The sequence below is a fragment of the Thalassophryne amazonica genome, chromosome 14 (assembly GCF_902500255.1).
Source record: "Thalassophryne amazonica chromosome 14, fThaAma1.1, whole genome shotgun sequence".
Taxonomy (NCBI): domain Eukaryota; kingdom Metazoa; phylum Chordata; class Actinopteri; order Batrachoidiformes; family Batrachoididae; genus Thalassophryne; species Thalassophryne amazonica.
This window is the reverse complement of record NC_047116.1, coordinates 34,853,203-34,872,064: the sequence shown is the minus strand read 5'-3', so window position 1 is coordinate 34,872,064 and position 18,862 is coordinate 34,853,203. Positions and strand designations below refer to the sequence as shown.

The 18,862-nt window shown below is 39.4% G+C and overlaps 1 protein-coding gene across 1 annotated transcript in view; it reads left to right on the top strand.

Annotated features, from left to right (window-relative positions):
- myo10l3 (myosin X, like 3) overlaps positions 1-18,862 on the top strand; it is a 141,148-nt gene that overhangs the window by 53,842 nt on the left and 68,444 nt on the right. Inside the window, exons 3-11 of the mRNA XM_034185803.1 lie at positions 9,884-10,042; positions 12,793-12,980; positions 13,127-13,261; positions 13,663-13,787; positions 13,905-13,918; positions 14,052-14,136; positions 14,472-14,578; positions 14,880-15,009; positions 16,819-16,937. Coding sequence (XP_034041694.1) covers positions 9,884-10,042; positions 12,793-12,980; positions 13,127-13,261; positions 13,663-13,787; positions 13,905-13,918; positions 14,052-14,136; positions 14,472-14,578; positions 14,880-15,009; positions 16,819-16,937 — 1,062 coding nt within the window. The remainder of the gene's footprint in view (positions 1-9,883; positions 10,043-12,792; positions 12,981-13,126; positions 13,262-13,662; positions 13,788-13,904; positions 13,919-14,051; positions 14,137-14,471; positions 14,579-14,879; positions 15,010-16,818; positions 16,938-18,862) is intronic.

Genomic DNA, 18,862 nt, shown 5'->3' with positions numbered 1-18,862 from the left:
ATGATTCAAATCCATATAGTTTTTGAAAAAAATAAAAAGGTACGATACTTTTTGGACAGACCTCGTATGTGATCTTCCCATTCCTGGACTGTTTTCTGCTCTAGGACATTGACTTTTACTGTTATATTCAATGGCAGCGATGATGTGTGTACATTACTGTGTACCCATCTATTTTAAGCCCCTTTCACACTGGGCCAACATAGAGTTCAGCTCATGCAGCCCTACGTGGCAGTACGCTGAGGGACGCAAAGGGGTCTGGGAAATGGACACAAAAAATTAAACATGTTTAATTTTTTCGCAGACATTCGGCATAGAGCACTTCGTCCAGTGGTCTACGCAAATCTATGCAACACTCCGCTACCGTATGCAAGTATACGCAACACTGCAACACTCCGCTACCGTACACCAAGCCTCCGCAATTGTACGCTACCCTACGCCAATCTGGCGAAATCCTTTTAGGTTTTTTTATAAGTGCATCTTTGCATCGCTAGATTTTATTAATCCCGCTGAACTCTGCTGAACTTTGCTGGCATTGAAGCTTCAAAACCACTGAAGAAGAAGAGGCGGGCCAAAGCTTCCCCCTCTACATGCAACATACGCAGCCATTCCTGTGTAATAGATATGCAGAAGCACATTGCAAGGCTACGCAGGCTCGGTGTGAAAGGGACTTTAGTGTTTTTGCATCCATGTACTGTGTCAGAGGTGATTTGGTGAATCTAACCTGGCAACGTCATTCACCTGTGGTTTGGTATGATATGTATGGTATGATATGCTATTTGCTTCACTGCTTCAATTGTGTGCACAACTCTGCAGCTCCCTGCCTGGTTGCACATCTTGCAGAGCAGAACAGAACATGGACAGAGCACGTTTAGTCACATTAACCATCACTGTTTTATTCCTGTGGCAGCACAGGCTACAAAAACACCCTAGATTAGTGCAGACATACTGCAGCTGAGCTGTGTGTGTGTCTGTGTGTGCACGCTCTGTGGCCAGATGGCACCAGCTGGATTAACAGCGAGTGGGTTATACCCACTGGGGCATCCATGTGAAGAAAAGCAGGAAGGTTTTCTGTCACCTAAAAAGCTGCTGCTGGTGACATAATCATGAGCTGTTTTCTCATATGAATTTCCATCATTGCCTGCAGTTTCCTTTTCAGACAAGTATCATGCAACAGGAGTTGTGTCTGAAACATACTCACCCACTGAAATTACTCAGTTTGATTTGGGTGAGGGGCGATGCCTTGCTAGAGAACTTGATGTAAAATGTGAACGGCAGAAGCTACTCTTGCCGTACCTTGAATTTGTCTGGTGAGTTTGATTTCAGGATTTGCAGACAGAAGCTCCAGAGCCTAAAAAATAAAATACCAATAATACAAACTTGTGTGCCTGGCTTAATTCTGAAGTCTGTGATGCAGTTTGCCACTCCTACTAAAAAAAAAAAAAAAGAAAAAAAAAAAAGAAAGAAAGTTAAATAGAGAGATTCACTTATCTTCACCAGATGACCAAAATATTTTCCATAACATGTTGTGGATATAGTTTAAAAACTAACCCAATAAACCATATCTGTTATTTAGTTTAACATTCTGCTTTACTTTCAACATTTGCATTCTCACGGGTGTCTCGACCATTCTTAGACTGTGTAACCTATAGTTGTCTGAGCCCTGCAGCTATACAGTCTTGGTTGCTTAATATAGGTCATTGATGGCCTCTCAGTCTTTTCTGGATAACTGCTCAATAGAGCCACTATGTGTTTTAATGTTTACTTCTGTTTGAGAAAAGTGCATTCAGAAAACTCTGTGTCTACATGATAAATGTTTCAACCCTTTTGGGATTCTTTATTTATAGGCAATATTCATCTGATTTTACTTATGTCTGCCAGCAGAATATAATAGAATTTCTATGAAGTTATTCTATTAACTGAAAACAGTTAATAGACCATCACAATACTGTATTAATTAATGTTTGCACCAGGCACCATTTGGGCAGGATTGATTTGTACAGTGAATAACCCTTGTCCAAATCAATGACAGGTGTTGTTGTAAAATGCCTAATGTCAGACGCTACTTTCACCATTTACGTAATTAATTATAACTACTAAAGCTTGAGCCCACACAAAAGTAGAATTGTAATCACAGTCTGACTCATGATTCACTAAAACAGAGAGCATACGTTAAAATATTGCTTTAATTATTAACACTTTCTGCTTGTATTTATTTGTGGAGCTTTTACACCAAGTTGAGATTGAATTATTAATTTATCTTGGAATTTTGACAGTAATATTCCTTTCTGTTTATTTGTTATAATGGACAATAAGAAAATTCAAACACAAGCATGTGAAACCTTTTTTAATGCTGTGAACTCCAGGTCATTTTTCTCTGACCACCTTTGCATCCCTGAGGGGCATTCTGTGAAACCTGAAGAGAAAAATGATCTACAGGAGATCATAAACAAAGGTTTTGCTTGACACAAAAAATTTTTAAAAATGTAGGTGTACATCCCCTCCCTTGAGAAACTGAATTGGCTTAGAGTTTCTAAACATAAACCTCATTGTGTGTTTGGCCAAAACAGACACATTTGTTTTCCTCTATTGAAACCTGAGATTCTGATTGCAACTGAAAATGTAACATGGTCCTGTAACCTCTTTTCTCCTGGTGATCTCGTATCACGTGTTATCTTTGACCGTGTGGACCTCCTTCCATGTGCTCAGACAAATGAAGGCATTCAGATAGTAGAAATATTTGGGTTGACATGACATAATGTTGTATAAAGTTATTGAATATCCATCAGAAGTAAATTCCAACAAATGTTTTTTTTTGTTTGTTTTGTTTTTAAAAATCAAACATCATCAACAAGATCCACATTTACATAAATGGAACCATAGATCATTAAACTCTATTTACTCAATAGCCAGGTTCTGTCCTCTCAGGAGAACCACTTAATCAAAGGATATATCACTTCAGATCCCCCAACCAATCCAAAATATTGGTATTTGGGTGTTTTAAAATGTATCACATCAACTGAATAAATTTTGATACATATGGATATACATATACAACCCCTGGCAAAAATTATGGAATCACCGGCCTCGGAGGATGTTCATTCAGTTGGTTAATTTTGTAGAAAAAAAGCAGATCACAGACATGACACAAAACTAAAGTCATTTCAAATGGCAACTTTCTGTGCTTTAAGAAACACTATAAGAAATCAGGAAAAAAATTTGTGGCAGTCAGTAACGGTTACTTTTTTAGACCAAGCAGAGGGAAGAAAATATGGAATCACTCAATTCTGAGGAAAAAATTATGGAATCATGAAAAACAAAAGAACGCTCCAACACATCACTAGTATTCTGGCTTTTATAACAGCTTGCAGTCTCTGAGGCATGGACTTAATGAGTGACAAACAGTACTCTTCATCAGTCTGGCTCCAACTTTCTCTGATTGCTGTTGCCAGATCAGCTTTGCAGGTTGGAGCCTTGTCATGGACCATTTTCTTCAACTTCCACCAAAGATTTTCAATTGCATTAAGATCTGGACTATTTGCAGGCCATGACATTGACCCTATGTGTCTTTTTGCAAGGAATGTTTTCACAGTTTCTTGCTCTATGGCAAGATGCATTATCATCTTGAAAAATGATTTCATCATCCCCAAACATCCTTTCAATTGATGGGATAAGAAAAGTGTCCAAAATATCAACGTAAACTTGTGCATTTATTGATGATGTAATGACAGCCATCTCCCCAGTGCCTTTACCTGACATGCAGCCCCATATCATCAATGACTGTGGAAATTTACATGTTCTCTTCAGGCAGTCATCTTTATAAATCTCATTGGAACGGCACCAAACAAATGTTCCAGCATCATCACCTTGCCCAATGCAGATTCGAGATTCATCACTGAATATGACTTTCATCCAGTCATCCACAGTCCACGATTGCTTTTCCTTAGCCTATTGTAACCTTGTTTTTTTCTGTTTAGGTGTTAATGATGGCTTTTGTTTAGCTTCTCTATATATAAATCCCATTTCCTTTAGGTGGTTTCTTACAGTTCGGACACAGACGTTGACTCCAGTTTCCTCCCATTTGTTCCTCATTTGTTTTGTTGTGCATTTTCGATTTTTGAGACATATTGCTTTAAGTTTTCTGTCTTGATGCTTTGATGTCTTCCTTGGTCTACCAGTATGTTTGCCTTTAACAACCTTCCCATGTTGTTTGTATTTGGTCCAGAGTTCAGACACAGCTGACTGTGAACAACCAACATCTTTTGCAACATTGCGTGATGATTTACCCTCTTTTAAGAGTTTGATAATCGTCTCCTTTGTTTCAGTTGACATCTCTCGTGTTGGAGCCATGATTCATGTCAGTCCACTTGGTGCAACAGCTCTCCAAGGTGTGATCACTCCTTTTTAGATGCAGACTAACGAGCAGATCTGATTTGATGCAGGTGTTAGTTTTGGGGATGAACATTTACAGGGTGATTCCATAATTTATTCCTCAATTGAGTGAGTCCATATTTTTTTCCCTCAGCTTGGTCTAAAAAAGTAACCGTTACTGACTGCCACAATTTTTTTCTTGATTTCTTATAGTGTTTCTTAAAGCCAGAAAGTTGCCATTTGAAATGACTTTAGTTTTGTGTCATGTCTGTGATCTGCTTTTTTTTCTACAAAATGAAACAACTGAATGAACATCCTCCGAGGCCAGTGATTCCATAATTTTTGCCAGGGGTTGTATATACATATGGATCTCAAAATTGGAAACAGGTTAGAAATCTGATATCGCATATTGTTCTGAATATAAGACAACCCTGATTCAATGATGGACATCCCTTTTCTGAAGATCAAATCACTTTTTTAATTTCAATTTATTTTCATTTATATAGCGCCAAATCACAACAGAGTTGCCTCAAGGTGCTTCACACAAGTAAGGTCTAACCTTACTAATCCCCAGAGCAACAGTGGTAAGGAAAAACTCCCTCTGAGGAAGAAACCTCAAGCAGACCAGACTCAAAGGGGTGACCCTCTGCTTGGGCCATGCTACAGACATAAATTACAGAACAATTCACAAAACGAATATACAGGAAATGCTGTTGGTGCAAAGGACAGGAGGGTCGCCAGCACAAATACAACTCCCATCGCTGGATGGAGCTGTACCTTAAACAGAGAGAAAAACAGAATCAGCCATCAGAAAGACAAGAAATACAGTATAATTTGCCAGCATGAATCAACAAGAAAAACAGAAGAAATACTAAGGTGATCGCCGGCCACCAGCCCTAAGCTTCACTAAAAGACCCAGAATTTAGGTAAAGTTGAGGCCGCGGCACGCTCCGTTTCCTAATAAAATGAATTAAAAGAGTAAAAAGCATCAAACACAACTATACCGGTATGCTAGCCATACGAAAGGGAAAATAAGTGCATCTCAAGTCTGGACTTGAAAGTCTCCACACAATCTGACTGTTTAATTGACGCAGGGAGATCATTCTACAGAACAGGGGCATGATAAGAGAAAGCTCTATGACCTGCAGACTTCTTATTCACCCTAGGGACACAAAGTAGTCCTGCACCCTGAGAACGCAAAGCCCGGGCCGGTACGTAAGGTTTAATTAGGTCAGCTAGGTAGGGAGGTGCCAGTTCGTGAACAGTTTTATAGACTAGTAGCAGAACCTTAAAATCTGATCTCACTGGGATAGTGAGCCAGTGAAGGATGCCAAAATGAGTGTAATGTGGTCGAACTTTCTGCTTCGTGTCAAAAGTCTGGCTGCAGCATTTTGAAACAATTGGGGAGCCCTAATGCTGGACTGTGGTAAACCAGAAAATAGAACATTGCAGTAGTCCAATCTAGAAGAGATAAATGCATGGATCAGGGTCTTGGCATCAGCCATAGACAGGATGGGACAAATCTTTGCTATATTTCGCAGGTGGAAGAAAGCAGTCCTTGTAATATTTCTAATGTGGAGGTCAAAGGACAATGTAGGATCAAAAATTACCCCAAGGTTCCTCACTTTGTCAGTGTGATGTATGACAAACGAGCCTACGCTGATTTCTTTTTAATAAAGAAATGCTTTTATATGAAAATAATTCTAATAAAATCACATTTCATACACACCCTCTCATTTCTTTCTCAACCATACACTGACACACTGCTGATTTTAGAGCCATAGTAAGCTTTTCTGACTGATCATTTTAAGTCTTTTTTGGGGCAAGCCATTTTCTAACGTTACACTCCATACCATATTTCTGGGCTGCTTGAGAGTTGTTTGACTCTGCTGTATTTATCACCATGAACTTGTAGTACTTGTAGTATACAAAATATCTGTGACCTGTAAAAGTGTAGATCCTGAATATAAGATGGCCCCATTTTTTTTCTCCCATATGTATTTCCAAAAAAGAAAAAAAAATCACTGTCTTATTTTGAACAGTTTGGTATTTGGTATTTCTTATTGCAAATAACTATCAAACATCCTTAAATAAGTATCCTGAAATTTTATTAGAGACTTAAGCCTGCATATTACTATGTCCCTATTTGAGAATCAGCCCAGAACTAAGTGATTTGATTTTATGAAAAACTGGATGAAAAGAAAGGTCACATTTTATCCATACATAATAATTCATGCTATAGGCAATAAATTACTGGCTCACTGGCCTAATCCATTCCCCAGGCCACTACTGTGATACTCCAGTCATACACACTTTAAAATTAGATGGTAACACATTAAAAGTATTTTACAGGTGGTGTTGTTTGACTTTGTGAGAAAGAATTGCCAAATAGGAGTCTGTTTTCAGTTTCTTGACACCTCAGGCAACATGAATCCATCTGTTCGTAATGACATCACATGCATGAAGTAGCAGTGATGTCATTGAATGGAAAATTACAGTGCAAACAATGAATGCAGTAAAAGCGAACAGTTTATTTTATTTATTAGTCTCTTGAGTGCTGCATGGTGAATCAGGGCCAATTTGTTAGAGAAGAGGGTCTAGACCAGGGGTGGGCAATCATGTGCCAGGAAGGGCCGAAGCACTGCAGGTTTTCCTTGCTACCAATTACCTCAGCAGGTGATTTCATTAATGTTCAGGTGTTTCAGCAGGTGATTTCATTGACAACCAGGTGTTTATATTCAAGGGAGAAGCTCATCAGCAACCCACCTGCTGAGGTGATTGGTTGCAAGGAAAACATGCAGTGTCTCGGCCCTCGTTGCCCACCCCTGGTCTAGACGTTAAAAGTGAAATTTAGTGTAAAATGGCTGCAAAACTGCAAACCTCTGCTTGAGGTATGATGTCACGTTTCTCCCAACTGTGTTCATCTGTTCAAAAAACACCATATCATGGTAATATGGTGCAACTCACTGAGGAGTGCATTCATTTAGTGCTTTTCTTTGAGCATACGCCCACATTCCAACGGTCATGTAAAGCTGAAATGGACAAAGGTGAAAGACCAGAGTCAACGTGATTTTATACACTAATTTTTCATTCCCCAGATTCACCGTTCAGACTTCAAAATCCGTTTATTCCAGTTAAGAGTCATGGGGGAAGTTAGAGCTTATCACAGCCGTTATTGGTAGAGAGGTGGTGTACCAGTCCATCCCCAAAAAATCCCCTTGATTTCAACATTGATGTCAATCTTTCACACAAGGATACAAACCATGACAGTCACATATGTAGCCAAGATGTGATCATTTATTAGAAGATGTGACATTTCCACATTTAACCTTTAACTCCACTGAACTAATAATCTCAGTGGGTTTAATTTTGTTCCTGTGTTGATTTTCAAAAACACAAAATAAATTAAAACTCATGCACCCTTCTTCCTACCGCAGCGAAATGTTCACTACAGAAAGGTTTTTACACTTCAGATGAATTATGGTACATTTGCCATAAAGTTTAGCTAAATCTTGTGTGCCTTCAAAACAATGCTGCAACTTATTTTCAGTGTTAATCTTGATTTCCTCCAATGTGGTACCGCAAAGTCCAACACCCACTTTATGTCTTGCGAGCAGCTTTGTGAAAACACAGTGTCAGCTCCCAAATGAGACACAATTGAATTAAATATGCCAGAAGAGGCAGCAGTAATGCAGTTGGTCACCACAAGACCAGCACATCGTCTGTCAGTATTGATCTAGACACAGCTTCCCATCAAGTAGACTGAGCACTTGGGTTTGTCTCTCATTTCTTCACTTCTTCCATTAGAGTTCCAGGAACTGTAAAGTCTACCAGAGTCGATTTCCCTCATCGAAACCTTTACATATGGGGTCTCTGCCACAATAGAGTTAATTGCAAATCTTAAACTATTTCGCTTATAAACACGATAAAAATATTGTAAGTGTCAAGACATCCACGCTGGTTACTTTTGATTTACTGCTGCATGTTATTGGGCATGTAGCAGGAATGCAGCATGGGTTGGGGGGGGGGGGGGGGGGAGTTCTGTGAGTCAAAAGATTTTTATCTCTCAGAATGAAGATCAGACAGGAAGACGAGGGATTTCAGACGTGTCCCTTCAGCCTCCACTTTTCCTATATTGTCCAGTTTACATATTCCCCTACAGAACATATTTTAAATAACTATATATATATATATATATATATGTATATGTATGTATATATATATATATATATATATATATATATATATATATATATATATATATATATATATAAAACTAAATTTAATTTAACCGAGTTCAACTTAGAATGTATTTTTCAATTTAACATAGTATGCTATCAGTATATTTGTAGAAACTTGATTTGATTTTTTTTTTTTTTTTTATAAGAGGTGTTTATTTAGCCTGTAATGGTCAAAGTAGAGTGCGAGCTGAAAGTCATTCACTATAATAGTAAGTCCCTTCGGCTGCTCCCTTGTTTTGCACTCGGGGTCGCATGTTGAATTGGCACAGGTTTTACGCCGGATGACCTTCCTGACGCAACTCCACCTTACATGGAGAAATGTGGCAGGGGTGGGATTTGAACCCGGAGCCTTCTGAACTGAAACCAAGCGCGTTAACCACTTGTCCACCACCCCTGCTAAGTCATTCACTTTAATATGTACACTATATATTGATTGAGTAATTTACGAGACAAGCCAATCTCAAATTTAAGAATGCCAATGTCAACTTTAAAACATGAACCACCAAAACCACATGGGACCCACCAAAACCTTTAATTGTGTGTGTGTGTGTGTGTATATATATATATATATATATATATATATAATTGTTTTTGTTTTTTTTTATTACTTAATTATTGATTGATTTATTTTTCTCACAACCCACCTGCAATACCTTCACAGCTCACCAGGGGTCAGCAAACCCTTTTTTTTTTTTATTATTTTTTTTTTTAGAAAAGGGTATGTAAGTGTATGGTACCATGTGAACAAGAAGCAGATATAAAACATGCAGTTCTTGATGAGATGTTGCCATATTGGATACACTGAACCAGAATATCTGTGCCATCGTGTTTCCATTTATGGTCCTGTTATGAAGTCGGAGTGTTGTTTACTTTCAGAAACCAGCACTAATATTTCTGCTAAATGGTAAATAAAGGTAAATGAGCTGCATTTATATAACGCTTTTCCATCTGCATCAAACACTCAAAGCACTTTACAATAATGCCTCACATTCACCCTGATGTGAGGGTGCTGCCATACAAGGTGCTCACTACACACCTGGAGAAACGGGATTAAGGACCTTGCCCAAGGGTCCTTAGTGATTTTCTGGTCATACTGGGATTTGAACCGAGGATCCTCTGGTCTCAAGCCCAACACTTAACCACTAGACCATTACCTCCCCCAAAAGATCATAAGATGCTAAAGATTTAAGATGATAAATATCATATTAAAATAATAATAATAAAAAAAACTGATTTGTCAGTTTTATTCACAGAATATGCATTTGTTGTTTCAGGTGATCTTCCTACAGAGAGCAGAGCTGAGCAGAGACACCGTGTACCACATGCACCCCAGCAGCATCCATGGAGTGGAGGACATGTCCACGCTGGCAGAACTACATGAAGCTGCCATCATGCACAACCTTTTTCTACGATATCAAAAGGACAGCATATATGTAAGGTTTTCCACGAAAAGAATAATCCATCACACATATGTAATTTTCTTATTCCTGGAAATGGGAAGATACTGTGTCAGACACAGCCACAGCAGAGATTAAAAGCCAAACCAGTTTTTGAACCATATGTACTAAACAAACTTACAAGCTAAGCTTGTTTTGTACATATGAGAACTGGGGGTGGGGGGGGGGGGGGGGGCTTGCCCATCTCTGTACTTGCTTGAATTTCACACATGCATTTAAGGAAACCGGCGGGTGACATCACATAGGGTTTGTCTATAAAGTCCAGAATACGGATGTGTTTCACAGAGTGTAAGAAGCACACCTCAGTTTTTGTCTTTGAAAACTTTAGTCTCGTCTTCATCTAACTTTACTGACACACTTGCTCTTGCCACTCTGCAAAATAATTTCTGATGGCATTTTCTGTGTACTTTGCGATATCACAAGTCAAACAAGTGAGCAAGTTCAGTTTTGGACATGTTAGAAAAGTAAATACGTATAATGAACATATTTACTATTGAAGAAGAAAGCTTTGTATAGGCGTTGAAGCTCATTGTGCCAGTGATGATCCCTGGATTTCATAACATGAGGCAGATAAGACGTCTGACTCCCCCTGAATCTGAATGTGACACCAGTCCATTGCAGGATCTTCCCCAGCCAAGGCCGGTACCTGTTTACACTAGGGATTGAGAAAAGTCAGGGTAAATCCTCAGGGTAAATATGCAGATAGACCAAAATGCCTTAAATGTATCCACAAATTCATTTTTACAGATGTGACAAAGTCCCTGTTCTGATGTGTACAGTGATGGCCAGCCCAAAACGTTTGTCAAACCCCTGTCTGGTGTATCAAAGTGGTTTTAAGAGCATCATAGGATGTTATGTCATGATGACCCACAAACACACTTTTGTGAAGCAGTTTTACACAAAGGTCATTCATTACCAGAGCAAGAGCAACAGGTATGACTTTAACATCCCATCAACCTGCAAAGTGCAAACTAGGCTATTTGTTTAAGATTACATTCGAAAAGCATTAGAAGCCTGTCCTCAAACTATGTTCGGAGCAATTGGCTCCTGTTCTTACGGATCTTTTTAATATGTCACTCAGGAACTGTACTGTCCCAGAAAGTTTTAAGAAATCTATTATCATTCCAGTGCCAAAGAAAACACCTGTGACATGTTTGAATGATTATAGACCAGTGGCACTCACTTCTGTTTTAATGAAATGCTTTGAACGTCTGGTGCTGGATTTTATTAAAGGCCAGATCCCAGTGTCTGTGGACCCACTCCAGTTTGCATACAGACAGAACAGGAGTGTCGAGGACGCAATCTCTTTTGCCTTGAACTGTATTTATAGCCACCTGGACTCTAGTAATACTTATGCTAGAATGTTATTTATTGATTACAGGTCGGCTTTTAACTCTATTGTGCCATCCAGACTTGTTCAAAAACGTAAGACTCTTGGTTTGGGTGATGCCATTTGTAAGTGGATTTTTAGTTTTTTAACCAACAGATCTCAGAGAGTGAAAATTAATGGCCGTCTTTCTGATGAAACGTTTGTGAGCACTGGTTCCCCTCAAGGATGTATCCTTAGTCCCATCCTTTTTACTCTGTACACTTACGACTGTGTGGCTTCCCATGACAGTAATCACATAGTTAAATACGCTGATGACACAGCTATCATTGGGTTGATCAGTGCAAATGATGATTCTTGTTACAGAGCTGAGGTACAGAAAGTTGTGGATTGGAGCAAAGAAAATAATCTGCTCCTGAACACTTCTAAAACTTGTGAACTTGTTGTTGACTTTGGTCGAAATAACAGCCATTCACCTCTTGTTATTGAGGACTCTAAAGTCAAAATTGTGGAAGAATGTAAATTTCTTGGGCTGACATTGTCCAATGATCTCAGTTGGAACAAAAACACCACAAGTATTGTCAAAAAGGCTCGTCAGCGTCTCTTCTTCTTGAGGAAACTTAGAGAATTCACCATGAACTCTAAAATCCTTGTGAATTTTTATCGGTGCACGATTGAAAGTCTTCTTGTTAGCTCCATCACTGTCTGGTTTGGAAACATTACTGCCAAAGACAAGAGAGCGTTATATAAGGTGGTCCGCTCAGCCAAAAAAATTGTGAACTGTGACCTGCCTGTGCTGGAGGCTCTGTACAAAAGTAGACTCTTAAACTGAGCTTTTCAGATCATAAATGATCCTTCTGGCCATCCTGGAAGAGTCATGTTTGAGCTTCTTCCCTCTGGAAGAAGGTACCGCTCCATTAGGTGTAAGACGTCTTGTTATGCAGGGAACTTTTTCTCACAAGCTGTGATCAGACTGAATAGTGCACTTTAAGCCTGACAGCACCTTATTTTATTTAATTTATTTGATCTTAACTTTTTAACTTGATCTCTGTACCTTGTATTTCACAGTGTCAATGTGTCTTTATGTGATAATTTGTTCCATGTCTGTCTAATGTTGTTTTCTTGTGTGTGATGCACTGAGCTTTTTGCTCAACCATTATGTGGTTTTTTTAACTACAAATGGCAAATAAACTAATCTTGAATCTTGAAGAAGCTACAAGCACCTTGCCAGACGTACAAGTTGAATAATTATTTTTATATAAATGATGCTCATTTTACTGTATGTTTCTGTATTTTAGTTTTTTCATTTTCGTCTGTCTATATATTTTTCTCTCTTTTCTGTTATTCATCGTCACTGCGTCCCTTTTGTTACTAATCTCCGTATCTTCATTTGCCTCAGACCAACATAGGTTCTATTCTGGCAGCAGTTAATCCCTACAAACAGATAGCAGGTCTGTACGATGGCACTGCGGTCGACTTGTACAGCAAACACCACTTGGGGGAGCTGCCTCCTCATATCTTTGCTGTGGCCAATGAGTGTTACCGCTGTCTGTGGAAGAGACATGACAGCCAGTGTGTTCTAATAAGGTGAGCACTGGAAAGAAAAAGTCTAATATTCCTTGCAAACTAGGTGTGAAATTGTGTTTTTGTGTTTATTTGTAGCACTTTTCCCAAATAATTCTAATAAAGGGGTCAACTGTATCTAATTGTACCTGTGCGTACTGTTTCCTCAGTGGAGAGAGCGGCGCTGGGAAAACAGAAAGCACCAAATTACTGCTAAAGTTCCTCTCAGTGATGAGTCAGAACTCAGCAGGTACTCCTCTATCAGAGAGGACCACCAGGGTGGAGCAGGCGCTCGTCCAAAGCAGGTGCTGCATGACCTTTGACCTCAAGTCTTATGTGGTTTCAAGAGTCCATCCATCCATTTTCTGAACTTGCTTATTCCAGTGAAGGGTCATGGGGGGCTAGAGGTCAGAAGTGGGTTAGGGTTAACTCTAGACAGGCCAACATTTCTCTGGAATGTGTGAAGATTTGACTCACTGGGTGCAGTTTGAGAAATGCTGGTTTCTCAAAATGCAAAAAATGGAGAACCACACCCTACTTTTCCTAAGTCAGGCTCAAAACGTCTCAATTGCCAGTTCTCAATCATTTTCCCTTGCCATTTTGCCAAATACTTGCTCCTGTGGTAGATAAACTAAGACTCTAAACCTTTTTATGTACAGCTTTTTGAGATGACACCATGAAAACAGTCTTCTTTCTCTGTTTCCAGTCCCATCATGGAAGCATTTGGGAATGCTAAGACTGTGTACAATAATAATTCAAGTCGCTTTGGTAAATTCATCCAGCTCCACTTTTCCCAGAATGGAAACATACAGGGAGGCTGCATCATTGATTGTATCCTTCATCAGTCCACTCACATGTACAGTAAAGATGTCATGCCAGTGTTTCACAAAAAAAAAAACAAATCATACCACAATTTTATCTTTGTTCTCCTTGACTTGCACCCATCAGATTTACTGGAAAAGGTGAGTTTTAATTATGTTTATTGGACCTTTCAAGAACTACTTCTGTTATTTGATGAGTACCAAACAATTATTATTAAAGCATATTCAGCTATGAAAGTGTTGTAACATATTTTTGTTATCTTGTCTTTCTAAGAATCGTGTAGTTCGACAGAATCCAGGAGAGAGAAACTACCACATCTTCTATGCACTCTTGGCAGGGCCTGACAGAGAACAGAGAGGTTGGCATTTTGTTAATATCTATAGATAATAATGATGATGATGTGTGTACATGAACCCATTTGTGTACGGCGAATCTGACTTTTGTGCTGCTTAAATATCAGAAATGCACTGTGCTTGAGTTTAGGTTTCTCTGTTTTGTGCTGCTGTTTGCTTCTCGATGATACCAGTGCACCACTTTACACCTGACCACACGTCACTTTTAGACCAACACACCCATGGGTGCACAAATAAGCACAATGCTGCTCAGTATTTTGACGACATGGACGCTGGTTATCATGTGAAAATTAAAATTAACGAAAATTGTTTTTCTTTTGTTCATTTATGTGTTTTGCAGACATGTACTTTCTGTCTGAGGGTCCTGAGTCATATCATTACCTGAGTCAGTCAGGCTGCGTGGCGGACGGCAGTCTGGATGACAAGCAGCTCTTTGACAGTGTCATGGTAAGAAAGAGGATGAGAACAGAACGTATGGTGGCGCTCATACCGTACATGAAGAGATATGTAATGTAGGTGACCTGTTTTACATGTAGGGGGCGCTATATTCCATTATTATTGTGGTCGTATTATCTGCCACAGTATGCATCAGTCTTTCTGGTCTATGTTGGCTTGTGAGGCAGATTCTAAATTATGTTCTTGAAATTTCTGAAATGTTTTACATTTATTTGCTGTCACAACTGATGTGGTTTGTGTTGTTGTATTGTGCCTTTTATGTCATCTTTCTTTTCCTCTGGTGTTGTTGTAGGAAGCCCTGAAGGTGATGGAATTCACCGAGGAGGACATCAGAGACGTGTTCAGGTTGCTGTCTGCTGTCCTCCATATGGGAAACATTGAATTCATGACAGCAGGCGGAGCTCAGATCACATCCAAAGGGGGTAAGTCAACATATTTATCATCTATATTAGGCCACCATATTTAATGCATTTGTTACCGTGTGTTACAGTTGAAACGAGGAGCAAGTAGTGCATTCTCAAAGTGAACGGTGTACGAATTCCAGCCCTATCTGACTCTGACCCCCATTTTTAAGTGAACAAAAGTAATTGGACAGTTGGCTGCTGAGCTGTTTCTTGAGCAGACGGGAATTATTTCCTCTTTATTTTATTGGCAAATCAGCTGATAATAGGCCTGTAGTTGATTTCAAGTGTCATGTTTTCTTTGGAGTTCAGTTACATAAATTATAAAGAAATAGAAATAGTTTGGCAAATCTGTCTCCTGCAGGCCTTCCTCAGAAAACACTGTGACCATCATATGACCCTGTAACGTCTCTGGCTGTGATCGGAGAGACTTCAGATTTAAAAAAAAACGTGCCTTGCTGTTGTTGAGCAGCATAGGGGAATCCACTCTTAAAAAGGGGAACACAAGAACGTAAATGTGCACAGTTTCTCCATGGATAGCTACTGAAGCTTTTGCCATGTATCTCTTGGTGGTTTTGCTCACTAGTTTGTTTCATGCAGCGTCACTCAGTTTTTGAAAATGGCTTCCTGAAAACCTCATATGCTGTGATGGACACTTAAACTACCAAAAACATCATCATTCTTTAAATATACAGTATACGTATTAGCCGAACTGTATTTGCACAAAAATGTTTAAGATGGACTCTGTTGAGAGTTGTACACACATTTGTACTGCACTGTTTAAACTGCCATGCATAGAGATGATTAAGGAGAAATGAATAATATTTCTTGGGAACTGTCAAGAATATGTATAATTTTAACCTTTTCAACCCTCTAGACTGTTTGCCTTAAAAATCATGCTGTACTTTGTTTTCAGATGAAAGGCATCAGAGGGCTGATGCATTCCCTGGGTGCTCTGCACACTGAGATATAACTTACATAATGAATTATGAGTATGCAGCAGCATGCAGGGTAATGACATCAATTTTACTGTCAGAGGAAAGCTTATCTGGTGCTTGAATATTAAATGCAGTACAGCAACACATTCTGTAATTCACTTCAAGTACAGCATAATTTAGGACACAACACATAGTACATAAAATAAGTTCATTCAAGTTAAGACATGAAACCTATTAAAGAGACAACTGCATGTCCGATATAAATCCTGAAGTCAAGATTCTGAGGCTTTCAAACATTTTATTGATGTCGGGTTGTATTACTGTCAAAGATGTTTCTGGTAAAATATTGCAAGTAAGTAGTCCTACTGGAGTGAAGAATACATAATCTATACGATGCCACTAACAATGGAAAACAGATTTTACATAGCATGCAAACTATTATAATGAGTAATAGAACAGTTGGGGTCAAGCCTGGTTCAGTTAACATGACACATTGTTTCCATTGGAATACACTGTACACATGCCTCATTGCTAAATGACATAATTGGTCTGACACAGATGTTGAGCAGCTCTGCAGTATTCTTGGTGCCTGTTCGATGTTTGCATGTAGGTTTGATTGACATTATGCTAACAGACAGTAAGAGAACCCCAAACATGCTGTAGCATGAGCTCAAGGCTCCTTTGTTAGCTACATCTGACCTCTTTTCCAAAGAATCGGTATACTGCAGTGACTACAGAGTACTGCACCATAATACTACAAAAGCAGAGTTTCCTATGCCCTGTGTAGGATCTCCTAATGTTTGACATAAGCTGTGTTTGAGCTGCATTGAACTTTGATGCACTATATAAACACATACTTGTAAGTAAGTATGCCTATGGGTGTGTTTTGCAGTGGTCAGTAATGTCAGCGAGCTGCTGGGTCTGGACTCTTTCCAGCTGTCAGAGGTGTTGACCCAACGCTCCATGATCCTCAGAGGAGAGGAGATCTGCTCGCCACTCACTGTGGAGCAGGTAAGCGTGCAACTAATCCGTCTTCCTTCTCCACTGCTCAATGAAAGGATACTGCAGCTAAGATGAAGCGAAGCAGAACACTGATTTGACTGGCATCCAAAAAATAATGCAGTCCTTATCTCTCAGGAATCGATATATCGATGTGGAATCATGAGATTGGTTGAAAACAAAAATTTGACACCCCACCCCCCTCCACACACACACACCCGTCCTGGTGACACACAAAGCTTTTCTCCATTTCTCCATCACACTCCCCTCATGCCTCCCTAGATCCCTTGCGTGACTCCCAGCCATTTCCTGCTTTTTGTCTGCCAGATTCTTGGCACAATAAAGCTATCGTGATAGTGATCTGAGTCAGAGGCACAATAGAGCCAGTGGCTGGGCTGAAGTGAGAGCCTTCACCTCTGGAGGCAGTGCAGCCAGGCAGCAAGATATGAGACAACGTTGGAGGAGTTGTGCAATCTCCACTTTTTCAGTTTGTGCATTTCCAAGTGAAATATTTGCCTCCCTCCAAAAAAAAAAAAAAAATTAATGCATGTATTGGGCTTGTGACCATATGCCTAAAGCAAATTTTTCAGGCATGAAACAAAGTTCTTTGGGGGGGGCAGGCACGCCATCAGCCCACTCAATCTCATAAACGTCAATCAATATGCAGAATAGACCTTTACTATTATCACAAGGACACGAAAGTAACAAGAAAGCTTTTCATCACAAAGACAAAGACCTTGTACTGTCACCCTGCTGCCGTTTGTTCTGCCTGGCCTTTGAAGCAGCTTGTCTCTTAATGGAGTGCATTATTCTTGTCCTGGAGTTGGTGAGAATGACTTCTGTCTCACAGTGGCCATTCGTCACCCATGCAGCAGACCCCCTATCCTGGGGACAAACACCCATTCTTCTCAGTCCAGTGACGGAGATCCTGGAGCCACCAGCACTCTGTTCTCACCCGCTAGCTGAAAAAAGTGATTGGGCATGATGGATTACTCAGAAGCCCTAGAGAATTGTACAATATACAGTGCACATGGCCACAGTGTTTTCTTATTTGAGCACAATACCTGTGGAGGAAGTGTACCTGGCAGGCTAAAGCTTATTATATACAGTATGTACACAGATGGTGTTCAACTGAAATAAGCAGCTTTATGGCAATTGGTTAAAGTCAAACCTGGGTCAAATACTGTAGCAGTTGCAAATACATTTTAAGTAACATGCATATGCATCATCACTGATCTGTGTTTTAGCCACAAAATTCATATTTCTCTGTTATGCATAGTACATGAAAGTGAACTGAGAGGTTTGTTGGCTGAATCCCAAAGAGTAATGGCAGTATAATGAAACGTAAGCCACTTTGACACTTGCACGAAATTAATTCCAATTCATCGTGCCAGTGCAACCCACTTTGTCCTCCTGGATGCCGCGCTTTGTGCTGCTGGATGCCGCGTTACATAAAGTAATTAGTTCATAGTGGATGACGCATTTGCTGTCGGAATTTGGCTGATGAAACCATCTCTCATCGCTCCCGGAATAACAGAGAGATTATCTACAGCTGCTACTTTTCTCAAGTGCTTTAAGAGATGGAGAACACATTTGGAATCATTTCAAAGATAATTATTTATAATACTTATATTGTAATGGATTGGTAAAACAATTGTATTTTCATTCATTTTTATGAGTTAGATAATGTATCTGTAAAATGATGTTTATTGTGGATGTAACATAATCGTTACATGCACATAATCGTTCATATGTGTTGCGCTGCAGCAGTGAGAAGCATTGACATGCAGTGACAGTGTTTTTTTCGAATAGATTACGCAATGTTCACATGACAAAATTAATGTCCCAGAGATTCTGAGCATTTTGAAATTTTCTTTGCGTACTTGCACGCAGCTGCACACAGTTCACACACAGTTTACAACAGTTTAAAATAAGTT